This window comes from Semicossyphus pulcher, unplaced genomic scaffold (genome assembly GCF_022749685.1).
Source record: "Semicossyphus pulcher isolate SPU_LCO1_2020_fin unplaced genomic scaffold, fSemPul1.0.p SCAF_1, whole genome shotgun sequence".
Taxonomy (NCBI): domain Eukaryota; kingdom Metazoa; phylum Chordata; class Actinopteri; order Labriformes; family Labridae; genus Semicossyphus; species Semicossyphus pulcher.
The window spans coordinates 22677838-22690792 of record NW_027211603.1 but is presented as its reverse complement, the minus strand read 5'-3'; the positions used below and the strand labels follow the sequence as shown (position 1 = coordinate 22690792).

General features: G+C 39.4%; 2 protein-coding genes across 2 annotated transcripts; one reads left to right on the top strand and one right to left on the bottom strand.

The window, feature by feature from the left end:
- The first annotated feature begins 1243 nt into the window (after nucleotides 1-1243).
- On the top strand, nucleotides 1244-7948 carry LOC138591239 (uncharacterized). The gene is made up of 7 exons (XM_069661770.1): nucleotides 1244-1289; nucleotides 3491-3604; nucleotides 3688-3804; nucleotides 4078-4134; nucleotides 4645-4797; nucleotides 6152-6265; nucleotides 6419-7948. Exons 2-7 carry the CDS (start codon nucleotides 3491-3493, stop codon nucleotides 6515-6517), a joined length of 654 nt encoding a protein of 217 aa, XP_069517871.1. The 5' UTR covers nucleotides 1244-1289; the 3' UTR covers nucleotides 6518-7948.
- A 955-nt stretch (nucleotides 7949-8903) lies between these two features.
- On the bottom strand, nucleotides 8904-12374 carry LOC138589696 (hypermethylated in cancer 2 protein-like). Its single transcript, XM_069660104.1, has 5 exons — nucleotides 12369-12374; nucleotides 11769-11908; nucleotides 11382-11619; nucleotides 10640-11177; nucleotides 8904-9688 (listed from the first exon to the last, which is right to left on the bottom strand). The coding sequence occupies exons 1-5, from the start codon at nucleotides 12372-12374 to the stop codon at nucleotides 8904-8906; spliced, it is 1707 nt and encodes a 568-aa protein (XP_069516205.1).
- Between the last annotated feature and the right edge of the window lie 581 nt (nucleotides 12375-12955).

The following is a 12955-nucleotide window of genomic DNA, read 5'->3' as shown; positions in this document are numbered from 1 at the left end:
CCACAAATAAGTCAATATATTTCAAACCACTGAATGAGCTAAACAAGCAAGATACAGTTAGCGCAGACACCAAGTGGTCCAGAGCCAGCCTCAAGTGGCCAGACAAGGTACTGCAGTTTTTGTCGCTTATGTGTTGGCTTCATTTCTCAGCCATGGAAGACCAGTGACAACATTAAAATATCACCTACTTGTCAATGCATTCATAATAATTATAATGATTGTTCTGCATAATGAATGTTTGTATTAGATTCTTGTGTATCATTTTATGTACGTTTAAATACATATAAGTATTTTAGCCTTTGTAATGTCACCGCCACAGACTGCTCATCTGAACAGCTGAGTGGTGTAATGTACAGCCTTTGATGAAGGCGGGGCCCTTTTAGCATGCCTGTGAACAGGGTCAAGAATTTTTGTGTTGCATTCTGGACATGAGGGAGGAAGGGGAACATTTAATATTACTGTCTTGCTTAATAAATAGCAGCTGTTTCATATTTAATACCTAAGCCCACCCCCTTCTCCTTCTGTGTCTGCTGTCTCCCTTCACCACCTTCTCCTCTTTCTTTCCACACTCCTTTTCCTTTATCTCTGCCCTACTGATGTCAACTATCAATGGAGGTACTCTAAAGCACACAGGTGTGTCAATTTTGGACAACAACAGGAAACCTGCCTCCCTTCCTTTCCTCTCTCTCTCAAACTATTTCAACACATTCCATCTACTTCTCCATTTCAGCTCTACCCCCTTGCAACCCCATGTGCATGGAGCTAGCCTACCACCCCCCCCCCCCACACACACACGCATAGCTCATCCTTCCTCCTCCCTTCCCCTGTGTTTTTGCTGGAGTAAAGAGAAGTTTGACTATCTTTTAAGATTCCACCATTTTGGACGGTTAAAGCCAGAATTCATGTTGTTGGCCCTTTGTTTTGACACAAGAGCGTTATGGGTTTATTTATTTCATTGCATTGCATTGAATGTTTCTGCCAGGCTTATCAAAGGAGTTATTCGTAAGATAGTAGCCTAACTATTTATTAAATATAGCAACATTGGCTTACAAGGAAGTTTATCTACAAAAAAAAGATAAATAAAGAGGGAAATTGAAAAAGAAAACATGTCACAAAAATAAATATTTGAATAGGAGGCATTGAACAAGTATTGCCTGCTCTCAATGAGAGGGTTTTGGCTGTGTTCAAAATGAACCGATCGTTCACAAACCGCCCATCAGGCTGCTCCAGATGTGAACGTGATGTGAAACATTTAGAGGAGCAAACACTGAACGACAGGACTGCACAAGGTCTGGCTCTCCTTTTGTTTTTCTAACAGCTCTCGTTTGTAAATGCTTTTGTAGGAATTTAAAAGACACTCTGGTCTAAGGTATATATGGATGACATAAGCAGACAATTATTTCAAATTAACATCGTGTAACTTTTCATCAGAGCTCTTTAATATCGCTAAAGCAGAGGGCAGGAGGAACAGATGTCATTCTTCGAGACTCATGAGTGGCATCTTTTGAGGATTGATAGTTTTGCTTCATGTAAACAACACTTCCTGTCGGACATGTTGGCGATATCTAATGTATAGACACACAGTTTAAGGTTTAAATCTCTTCTAGTGTAGCCGGCTTGTAATGGACTGTCTAATGTTACATGTGTAACTCCGTGCCTTCAGTTGACCGTTTTCCCACGGTATTTTGTCCTTGTTTTAAGATAAATGTGTATCTTTTACTTTATTGTTGTAAGTTACATTGAAACAAACTGCACTTTTAAAATGAAAAGTTGTGAATATTCAGCTAGCTATCAACGACTAGATTTCTCAGCCGTTAGCTTGCTGCACGGACTTTAGCACTAGTAACGGTTTTTACCCTCCGATGCACAACATGGATCACAAGTGAACACTAGTACAAAGCGACTGATTTTGAGTTGTATCTATGCCAGTAATGCATGCTATACTCAAGGTTTTATGAGTTCCTCCGTTAAGTTTTTTTTAACACCACAAACAACAATTTTAATTGTTTTGTTGTTGTTGTTGTTGTTGTTGTTGTTTTTACTTATTTTGCATAAAAAAAATGTTGTAGCCTATCTCCAACGTCTGGTCAATTTTGACCTACGTTTCGAGTTTAATTTTGTGTTTTTTCCCCCTATTTGATTATGGGCCTGTTAGAAATGAACGTGGATTAAAATTAACTTAAAATAAAGTAATAAATAATTAATAAATAATGTAAAAGGTTTTTGTAAACCATGCGTTTCAGTTTTACTTATTAATTACTGAAAGTAACCTTGAATCAGTAAATGTTTGAATTTTTAGCACTTTTATACAATTCAGGTTTCATGTGTCCAGGCCCACACAAAAAGGCTGCAAAAGCTTTTAAAAATAAAGTGTTTCATTTCAATATAAACACTTCAGAAAAGTGACGTTTGAGAAGGGGGAAGTATGCTACAGCTGCACAAACAGGCATTTCCCTTGAGCATGGAGTCCTTGTAAAGTTACAGCCATAAAGTGGCGTACATCAGCAACTAAAGCAAGGGCACCAAACTCAATGGAGAAAAAAAATACATTTGTACAGCAACAAACATTAAACTTGTGCACAGAGAGATGATTTATTGTCATTTTTTAATGCATGTTTTTAAAAACATCTCACATACCCTTTTTGTTATAGGACAGTATATTGTGCATTGCAGCTAAAATCTGTTGTAACTTAATCTTTTTTTTCTTTCACGACAAATTTAACAAGAATACAAACCCAGAATTTAATAATAACCACAATTTATTTGTAAAATCTGATCTAAATCAGAATCAAAACGTGACCCTTTATTGTTACATACAAGTGAATGCCTTTATTAATATTCTAATCCAGGGCTTCTCAAACTTTTTGGGGCCAGGGAACCATTACAGGAGAGAACATCTTCCAAGGACCCCCTCATTAAGCATATGCTTACCACCATTTGTACTCTTAGATGCCATTGGAACAATTTGTATTGTAAAACTTATCAACCTAAATACTTCAGACCCGTTTCATAGTGATAAACAGAAAAACAATTCAAATCATGTAAATACCACTTATAGGTTACACTTTAAATCAGAGAGCCATTTTATTCAAATTGCATGTGGACTCAACTTGACAGCATTTATACTTTTTGAAGTAATTAATCTTAAAAGCTTTCAGAAAATTAACAGCCGCAGGAACGGTTCGTTGCGACCTGAGTGAGTTGAGTGATTCATGACTGATTGACGTGATGTCTCACAATCATATCAGTTTCTGGCCCAAAGCTAATGTGGGTGGGAGTAATGGACATAATATGCTTGTTTCATTGTCACAGTCATCATCTGTTGACATGCAGTTTTAAATGATACAGCACAATTATAGAATTTATTGTAAATTAATCATAATTATTTAGTGGCCCCCCAGGCTGTGGTTCGCAGACCCCCAGGGATCATAGGATTCCACTTTGAGAACCACTGCTTTAATCTATGTCTTTCCTGTGTCTGTTTGATAAGATGTCTGCCGCGCTCTACTCTGCGAGTGGGAATACTGCAAGTCTTCAGGGCACCACAGTGGGGGGAACCAAACCGTTACAGCGCTTCATTAAGGGACAACCAAAGATTATTGGCGTGAGACACAAACACACACACCCATGTTCAATTGGAATATATTGCGGTCGTCACAACTAATGCTTTTATGATTTTTCTCTCAGATCATCCTGCTGATCTTGGGCTCATCTTTCTTCATCGTTTCAATATCGATCACTACCTCCATCTACTCTCCGCACATATGGTCAACCATCCCGCCTGGCATCCTGCTTGGTGTCCTGGTTGGTAACAAGAGCATTATTAATAAGCGGATCATAGTTGCTTATGTATTTGATTTTTGATATTTATGTATCAAAATTAGAAACCAAGAAACCACAAATAATCAAAATTGACAGAATGCTGATTGTACTGTGAGCACACTTCAGTAGATAACACACACTATGGACTGTGGTTCTGCTGTCTTTGGTGCTAGTTTTAACTAAAGTCAGTACTGTGGTTTTCCGAAAAAATAAAGGGATACATAATGAAACTACTTCTTTCTCTTTCCCCTTTAGTTCATCATATGTGGGATTTTGTATATTTTGACTGAGCACAACCCAACCAAGAAAACAGTAAGTTCCGTTATAATATTTTGCAGGAATACTGGTAACCTTTCCAGAACTTTTTTTTGAGCAACAATAAAGCCTTGTTTAAATATTTTATTCCCCTCCAGCATTATTTGTAAGTCTTCAAACATTACTTGCAAATAATGTTAGTTTTTCCTAATAAAAATTCAAGTACAAAGTTAAAAGTTTGAATGCAATTGTTTATCAATCCCTCCTTTTATTTACTAATGAAAACATAAAAACAAGTAATGATTTATAGCCATTTGCAAGGCGCCCTATGCTGTCTGTATACTGTGTGAACTATTGGCAACCATTGTAAGTTTTGGGGTGCCAGTTAAGCTTAGCAGTCAAATCTTCCCACATCCCACATACAGAATCGTCCGACGTCCCACATACAGAGCCTATATTCCTCGATGCGGTCTCTCAAGAAAGGCATAAAGGCCAAAAAAACCAAAGAACGATTGTATGTTTCTGTCTGTTTCCCCCTTATCTGTGTGTGTTTGTGTCTAAATGTAGGTAACCATATCGTTGGCTCTGAGTATTGTGACCATACTGGCCTCAGTTTGGACTGTGCTGCACATTGTGCCCGACATAATACACCGCAGATATTATGGATACCATGCAGACTCTATCACGGAGGATGAAGTTAAATGGTCATCATATTATGAGGTGATTATTATTCTTTTTGTGTGTGTGTTTGTATGTGTGTGTTGGTGGTGTCCATTCTAGTATTGATCACAATTCTTAAGCAAATTTTAGCTTTAAATGTCTTTGTAGGATTAGGCCCTATTGCATATCAAATAATCACACCACAACTTTTTGTATCTTGGTTTAATAAAAAATGTTGGTATCAATGAAAACCCTCAAATGGATTCGAACACTGTTAAACATGAGCGAAAACTAATTTGTACCTCAATGATTTATTAAATTGCATCATCATTTACAGACACCCAAAGTGTTTAATCTTCATTAAGTAAAAACAACATTAAAAATAAAACAATCATATAGTTTTTCCAATAACTATTTTATTGCACAGTACTTATTTTTATTACACAGTCTGGGGTCAGTCATGGCTGCTGGTTGACTGCCATTCATATAACCAGCCCTGCCCTTTGACATTGCGTTTTGTTTTCTTTCTGCGATATACTGTATATTGCGATATGAACAGTGGTCAGCACTGACAGCGTTGTGCATTAACTAGTAGTAAGACAAAGGGTGGAGAGAGTAAAGGTGGAGCAACATACACCGTCAATGGTTTGTTTATGTTGCCAAAGAATTAACCAGCACCGGGACAAATAACAGGACTGATAACGGGAATACACTTTCTGAAAAGGCTCCTTACGTAACTGAGCATCTGCCTCGACCATCTTGCACACATTATGACGACAGCAGTAATGCACGCATGTTTACAGGCAGGTGATACACAGACTCTGCAAGTGCAGCGGTCAGGTCTCTGTGCGCTCTGTGTGTGTGCTTCTCTAATTTTTGCATTAAGCAACATTGAAGTAGCAGACGTGTTTCAGGAAATCTGATTGACTATCGCACATCCTGCTTCCTCCTCATGTGACAATTGCACATGCGCACATCGCAATTGCGATGGTTAAACCATATATCTTCAACAGTGCGCAACACTTGCTGAAACTGGTTTAGAACTTAAGTCTGCTTACGTCAGTAAGTTGCTGGCACTGACCATAAAACAAGTCCAATGAAGCATAAAAATGTTTTATGTCTTAACACCTCAATGGAATGATTAAACAGACCTATTTAAAAAATCAACTATGATAACATTGTATATTGTCTATATTACTTTAACACTGGCTAATGCCCAAAGTGCTAGCTTGCACCTTAGAAGCGTGAGCCACAGAAAGCTGCCACCGGTGTTAAAAACAAGGATTATCTGAAAATCGTCTAAGGGTGTCAAACATTTCAATCTGGTCCACAGTTGGTAGTATGCTTATGCAAAAATGTCTTCGATATCATTTTTTCATGTTTTTAGTAATATATATGTGTGCATTTATTCCAGACCATGGGACTATCTGTGGAAGTGGTGTTCCTGATCTACAGTTTGTTGGGTGGAATTATTTTCATTGTGATGTCAGTTATGGCCGGGGCTGCTCTGCGTTCCTCAAAGAGCCAGGTAAAAGACATAAAAACACTTTCATACGCATTACAGACTGTTCTAAGAGCTGAGAGATTGTCTCACAATATCTGCTAAGCTTCAACTAAGACAATATCTGAATAAGGATCAGTTAAGTCTGGCTTTAAGCGCTTTTCCTTTTTTTCTCCTTAGGCCCTTTTAGTGATGACTACTACACCAACTGAAACCCCAGCTGAACAACACGCACAAGACGACGGTCTAAATTGTGAAATATTTAGTGGAGAAAAGTAATATAATACAAAGAAAGTATTAACCACTTCTCACTAGCGTATTGTGGTTGCATAACAGACTGTATCCTTCTATGTATTTCCTTATGGTGTATTTGTGATCTTTTACTGCCTTCACCATCATGTGAGCACTTAATTTCCTCTTTTAAGCACTGCCACCAGAACCACTTCATATATACTTATATGCCACTTACTTACTGCATGCTCTCAGTGTGCAGGTAAGCAGTACAAAGGTCTGAGTGAAACGATTGGCCTTCTGGGGTAGTTGAAATAAACTCACGCGGGCTACTTTAATTTCTCAAAAACAGTCAAACAAGTGCAGGGCGGGCTTAAACAGTGATGAGCCTACCGCTTGTAGAATTAAACACAAATGGTTTACATTTAAAAATACTTGACAGATCAGTTATGTACAATTTATAAAAAAGAGTTTTTGGTTTAGAGGCTGTTATCATCTACCGGCATGACAATATTTACAATCTTTTTTTTTTTTAGCTCTAATTCAATAGGGGGGCTCTTCAAATAACCTTTGACCAGCTTGATTCCAGACCTATCAGACCGTGCACATTTTTTTCAACAATTCAAACATTGTATTTAAAAAAAAACGTAGTTCAGTCTAATCAGGCTTAACAACTTGAAAAAGTGTTGCAGAATATATGCAACACTCTTCAACTATGAACAATGTGCTTACATAAGTGCAAAGTTAATGTTTGTTATAAAAAGTAGCAAATATCAACCATATTAACCAACCAATGACTTAACACTTTTAAGTCCAGAAGTTACAAACTTGTGCTTGTTGTATTTATTGTTTAATGGTAGAGCTGCATTATTACCAAATGGAAGCATACAGCCATGTTATATCTTAACCATTTTGTGGAGAGAGCAAACGACAGTTGAGAAAAATGGAATGTCAGCAAAGTCCAACTATAAACACGTCACCTCTGGTAAACTGTCCTCTCTGTGTAACACAGAACGCTGGGATCTGTTTCTGCCTTATGTCCTTTACAGGAGATGTTTAGCATGGACAACAAAAATATGTACACAATCTCATGGCTTTTCAAGTCACGACACATTATTACTCTTAATGAAAACGGCCACCATAACTTATTCGTTAAATCAAGAGCTTGAATCAATTTGCCAAAACAAAGAGAAAACAGGCTGTAGTAGAATATGCCTGTCCTAAATCTAATACGGATCAGGGGGAGTAGGAACAGCTATAGATAAAGGTTATTTCCAAACACAAATCAAATACACAGGAAAATCAGTATTTTGCAGTTAATTTGGGAAGAAAATGTTGCTAGCCTTCTTAGTAATTCAAAACATATTAAAGTCTATAATATTTACAAGGATTGTCATGAAAACTGGAAAAACAACAAAAATGTATGTTAGATGCCAAAAACAATAGTGAACCATGTCATGCATAAATAAAGGAATGCCAACCGTGTTATTCATTGTCATTTATGAGTTTGTTTTTTGATTAAAACTGTGAACTTAATAAAACTGAAGAGTTTGACATCCTGAAAAGAATCCAAACAGGGAATATGAGTCACAGCTATGAAACATTTGACAAGACCTTTGTAACTGTATGTTATTATCTGTTTGAAAGGACACATCGTGATGCCAAATGACTACTCTAGGGCACAGAATGGAATGGATTCAAATGCCAATCTGACAAAAAAATTTGCATCCAATGTTAAAAAAAACAATTGTGAGCAAAATCTAAATGATCACCTTTTAAATGTATGTTTTTTAAGTAAATGGTAAATCCAGATAATACAGAGCAACTTAAACCTGAAAAATGGCTGTGAAGGTTCTCAGTTATGCGGATCATCATAATTCAAAGTTTCATCCAAAAGGCAACTGGACTTGGTTGAAGTTCTTGAAGCACTTTCATTTTTGCCCATTGAGGGGAATCAGATCTAAGTTGACCAACTTTTAAGATGATATTGTAAACTTTCAAACAGATGGTTGCTTACTCTATGTTCAACAGTAGGCAGACAACTTTGTCTGTTTGCCATTTGGTGCTGGTCGAATAGCATAAAATTGATTAGTAGAAAACTGTCACTGAAATCATAGATGAGAGTTAACAGAAACAATAATGTTGAAACAAGAAGACACAAGCATTGTGCTGAATGATGGGTTATGGCTCCATAGGTCCAAGGGATTCATCACTGTAAGTTAACCTGTGTTCCTTGGTTAACTGGCACATTTTCAATGTTAAGTCCTAATGCTGCCATTTGGAGGGGGTAGATCCCCATGATTTCTGAAACTTATCTCAGAACTTTATCCCAAAAATGCCCCGATTATTTTCCTTGAATTATTGAAGAACATTCCGTCCATATATCCACCGCAAAAAAGCCTCTTCAGTTAACTGACTTTCACTATGGTGGCCTCTACTTACTGTCAAAAGTTGAAGATTTTTGAAAGTCAGTCTCAAAGGCAAAGCGCTGGTGAACACGCATATGCTCTGTGACACGGTACTGGCGCGAGAAGGTCATAGGACAGCGAGGGCAGGGGAAAGGCCTAACGCCAAGGTGGCTCCGCACATGTCTATTCAGAGAGCCACGCTGGCTGAAGGAACGATCGCACAGATAGCACTGGAATGGGTGGTGAACAGGAGTTGAGAGATGAGCTGATATATTTGTTGGCATGCTGCCTGACAGGGAAGAAGGTATGCAGACTGACAAGGTAGATGACACAGAGCCTTGAACAAATTCTGGGACACTAGGAGGTGAACAGACTGTCAAGGTAGTGGTCTGGTTCCCAGCCTCCACAGTCCTTACTTTATGTAGAACTTCAACTCCAGGACTGTTCTGGGCTTTCCCAACAGGTTTTCTCTCTTCAACATTTGCTTCACCAACCAGAGACTTAGAGTCAGCCTCAACAAAACTCTCTGCTGTAATTTGTGTCTCTCCGGCTTCATCCCATTGCTCTCTATCAGTATTCCCTGATCCACTTTCAAATGTGTCCGTGTGGTCATATCTAATCCAGTCCTCTCTTCTGTCAGATCTGTGTTTGTAGGACACTAGCAACTCGGCAGGTTTGGAGCTAATGTCTAGCAGTAGAACCTGCTCTGTAGTCCCTCTAGCAAAGTGCTGCCTTAGAGGACTTGATACTTGACTGGTGAATGTACCTACATCCTCGCCATCACTGGACTGGTCTGAATGATCAGGGTAGCCTGGGTGGGGGTGTGTGTGATCAGGGTCTCTATGTGATACGTGTGTGTCATTCTGTGGTAGGCAGTGATAATAAAGATGTCCACGGTATGACTGCCTAATAACACTTGATGCAGCATCAGAAGTGTTGTTGTCCACAGGTATTTGGCTTGAGAAGTTTTCAAGCTCTATAGAAGCCTGTTTTTCAAAGGCATAGTGACTACCAGTGACATCACCCAAACCTAATTCTAGTGCGCTGGGGGTAGACGGACGGTGTCTTTTTTCTGTCGTAGGTGTTTTTTTGCTGTCAGAATCTTCTTTTGTGCTTGTCTCAGCTCTATGCAAGTTTGGGTACCAATCAGTCCTAGGTTTATAGAGATGACTGTCCTGTCTTTCCACTTCAGTTGAAAACTGACTTGAGTAACTATGTTCCTCTTTCACTTCTCCCTCAGGATGCAAGTATTCACAGTGAGAAGCACTTTCTGTGTCTGTGTCCTGTACAGGAAGTGGAACTTTATCTGTTAGATCATGTGAATGAACGGACTGATCCGTCACTGTCGTTGCCTTCAAGTTATTGTGGCAGTCAGAACAATCAAGTCGCTGATATTTGGAAGGGAAGACCTCAAAACTGAATTCGGTTTTATACCTTTTTCCTCTAGTGAAATGGCTGCGAAACCTATTCTGTGGCATTGAATCATCGCAAAGATCTTTTGGGTCATTCTCATCCTGAAATGAATGACAATGAGCATTGTTGTATTTATGGTTTACAATGTGGGACAATCCATTGCCACGATGTTCATCATTCTGTGCTATAAGCTGATCTGTGTTGGTGCTGTTGGATTGGTAGCATAAATCCTGTAGTCCACATTGATCTGAACTATCCTTGTAATCCCAACTCTGTGTTCCAAAGTGATCTTTCTTATTGTGATCCTGGTTCTGAGCCTCACAAACATTTTGGTCATTGATGGTAATACCTTCGACAATGCTGTCAGAGGGTCCAGATAGGGAGCTGGAGCTGACTGAGGCCTGGGATACTGGATGGTAAAAAGGCATAGATGCTCTACTGCTGTGACGGATGACAGGCACTGCCCCACAACAAGGACGAAGTGATGAAGAGGATGAGGAGGGGCACTGTAAGGGACAAACATTGTCCTTCAGCTCGGAGGTTGAGAGATGAGGAAGGGAAGAGTGACGAATCTGCATGTTGTCTTCCTCTTTCCTGTTTTGCTCCTCTTCTGCTTTACTTTCCACTGCTAAACACAGTTGTTGCGTCTTTTCCAATTCGCTCTTCCTTTCCTCTTGCAGCTCAGAACTGTGACATAGATTCAAGCTTCTCCTGTCCTCAACTATCCTCACTGGCTCCTCCTCTGTGCTCTCCCGCCAAGTCTGATGTGGTTCAGTGCCAATTGAATGACACTGATCCTTCAGCAACCCACTGCTTAAGCAACCCACTTTGCCCACTTTGGAGACCACATGAGCTTCAGTGGTGCAAGGGACATTTTGCATCACATCCTGAGGTGTCAGATAAGTTTCTTGAGAGCAGTCTATTTCATTGCATGCAGCCTCATTAGATACATTTTGATGATCCTCTCTCTGCAGTGAGTTTACACTGCAATCTTGTGATAATGGAAGATGCTTACTAAAGCAGTTCACAGTTTTACTCTCAGAATTGTTCATATCTTCAGTGGAAGCATTTGTGTTATCTGCAGAGTTCACCTCAGTCTGCCGCCAAGCCTTCAGAGTCTCCTGCAGTTCATCCATCTGCAGGTGGCGGGCAGCACTGAGCAGATTGTTATACTGCTGGCTCTGAGTGTATGACAAAGCCCCTGTGTAAATGTAATCCAAAAGAATTGCCAGAACCGAGTCAGACAGACATGGATCCTGCAGTTCCACCAGGGCACCAGATGAGGACAAGATAGATGCCAACACTGGACTAGAAGCCGACAGAATACACCTGGACGAGCAAAGAACATCAAGATATGTGATGTTGCATTAAACCATGAACGTCGTGTTAAGAAATACAGCAGCCAATACAAACAAAAATGTCTAATATTTATCCAGTAGATACAGATAGTGTGTTCGTTGCTGTTTAATACTGCTCACCTGTGTGCAGGGTATAGCTGGCCAGGGTTCAGTCTCTGTATGACCACACAGTCACAGTACTGAGCTTGTTCTCTTTGGAGGTTCAGACTTGCCAGCAGCGATACTGCATGGCTGCTAATTTCCTGGACACAAGTTGCCACCTGGAAAGTACATAGCTCAGTCAATAGCAGTTACTGCTGCTTAAAAGGCTAACAGAAGAATGGTGCTGAAAGAGCTCAAATTAACTAAATTATGATAGTTGGTTGAAGAGGTTTCTCTGACTGCACAGTGTAAACAGGTTTTTAGACTTTGCATGACAATGCATGCTACTACTGTTCTTTGACTTTTTGTGCAAGTACCAAAGCTAAGTTTAAATCATGTAGACATTCATTGACAGGTTTCTTACTGGTTAAAACACATCAGCAAGACAGTAAATGTATACTTATAAACTGCATCATTGAAATGAAAGCATATATAAAGAAGGAAAAAATAAAACGCCTTGACATACAAGACGATCAAACTGTGTTATAGAATCTTATCAGTGAAAGCAAACTCATAAGTCGTTACAGTTGTGCAGACTGCTCGAGCATGTACATGATATAGAAATAAATATTCTCTTACCTCCATGTTAACCTGGCAGAGGAAAAATAAGTCCCCACAAATCCTGTGGTGTTCACAGAGAAGAGTCCTAGCAGGTCTTGCTTGTAGTCAACTGGACAAAAGAACCTCCATGGAGGCTATATAGTCAGTCTACTATCTACGCACACTGTCTCATGCGGATCAAAATCACACGCTTTTCATATTGGGTGCTTGGTGTGACGCGGAAGGACAGGTGCCTATAAGGAGTTCTGGCGTCCAACGTCAGACTTTCCATGTCCCGTTTTGGAGCGGCACTGAGACCAGCCCACAGAGGACCAACTTGAGACTACAGAAATACAGCAACCAGACAACATTTCTATTCACATCACAAAATGATGGGATCATAGAAGTCAGTGAAGCTTCATTTTTCTGTCTTTCCCCTGCAGGGAGGTCAGAGGTCACAGTCAGTTACAAAATGGTTTGTAGTGTTCAGTGTGGGTTTAAAAAAATGAATGCCTGAACCTACAAGTGACAGAACAGGACATGGGTCAAACTGGATCAGTTATTAAAGCATTTATTAGCTTTTTTTTTTTCATTTTGACTCTGCAATTGAGCCCTTCCATTGCACT

Excerpts from the sequence above, each read along its gene's own strand:
- LOC138591239 (XM_069661770.1), top strand. The coding sequence starts at position 3,491 with ATGTCTGCCGCGCTCTACTCTGCGAGTGGGAATACTGCAAGTCTTCAG. Across the intron at positions 3,605-3,687 it reads GACAACCAAAGATTATTGGC|ATCATCCTGCTGATCTTGGG; the intron begins GTGAGACACAAA and ends TTTTTCTCTCAG. Across the intron at positions 4,135-4,644 it reads ACAACCCAACCAAGAAAACA|GTAACCATATCGTTGGCTCT; the intron begins GTAAGTTCCGTT and ends GTCTAAATGTAG.
- LOC138589696 (XM_069660104.1), bottom strand. Across the intron at positions 11,178-11,381 it reads AGGCTTGGCGGCAGACTGAG|GATGTGATGCAAAATGTCCC; the intron begins GTGAACTCTGCA and ends CTGACACCTCAG. Across the intron at positions 9,689-10,639 it reads CTCTGACAGCATTGTCGAAG|GCTACCCTGATCATTCAGAC; the intron begins GTATTACCATCA and ends ACCCCCACCCAG.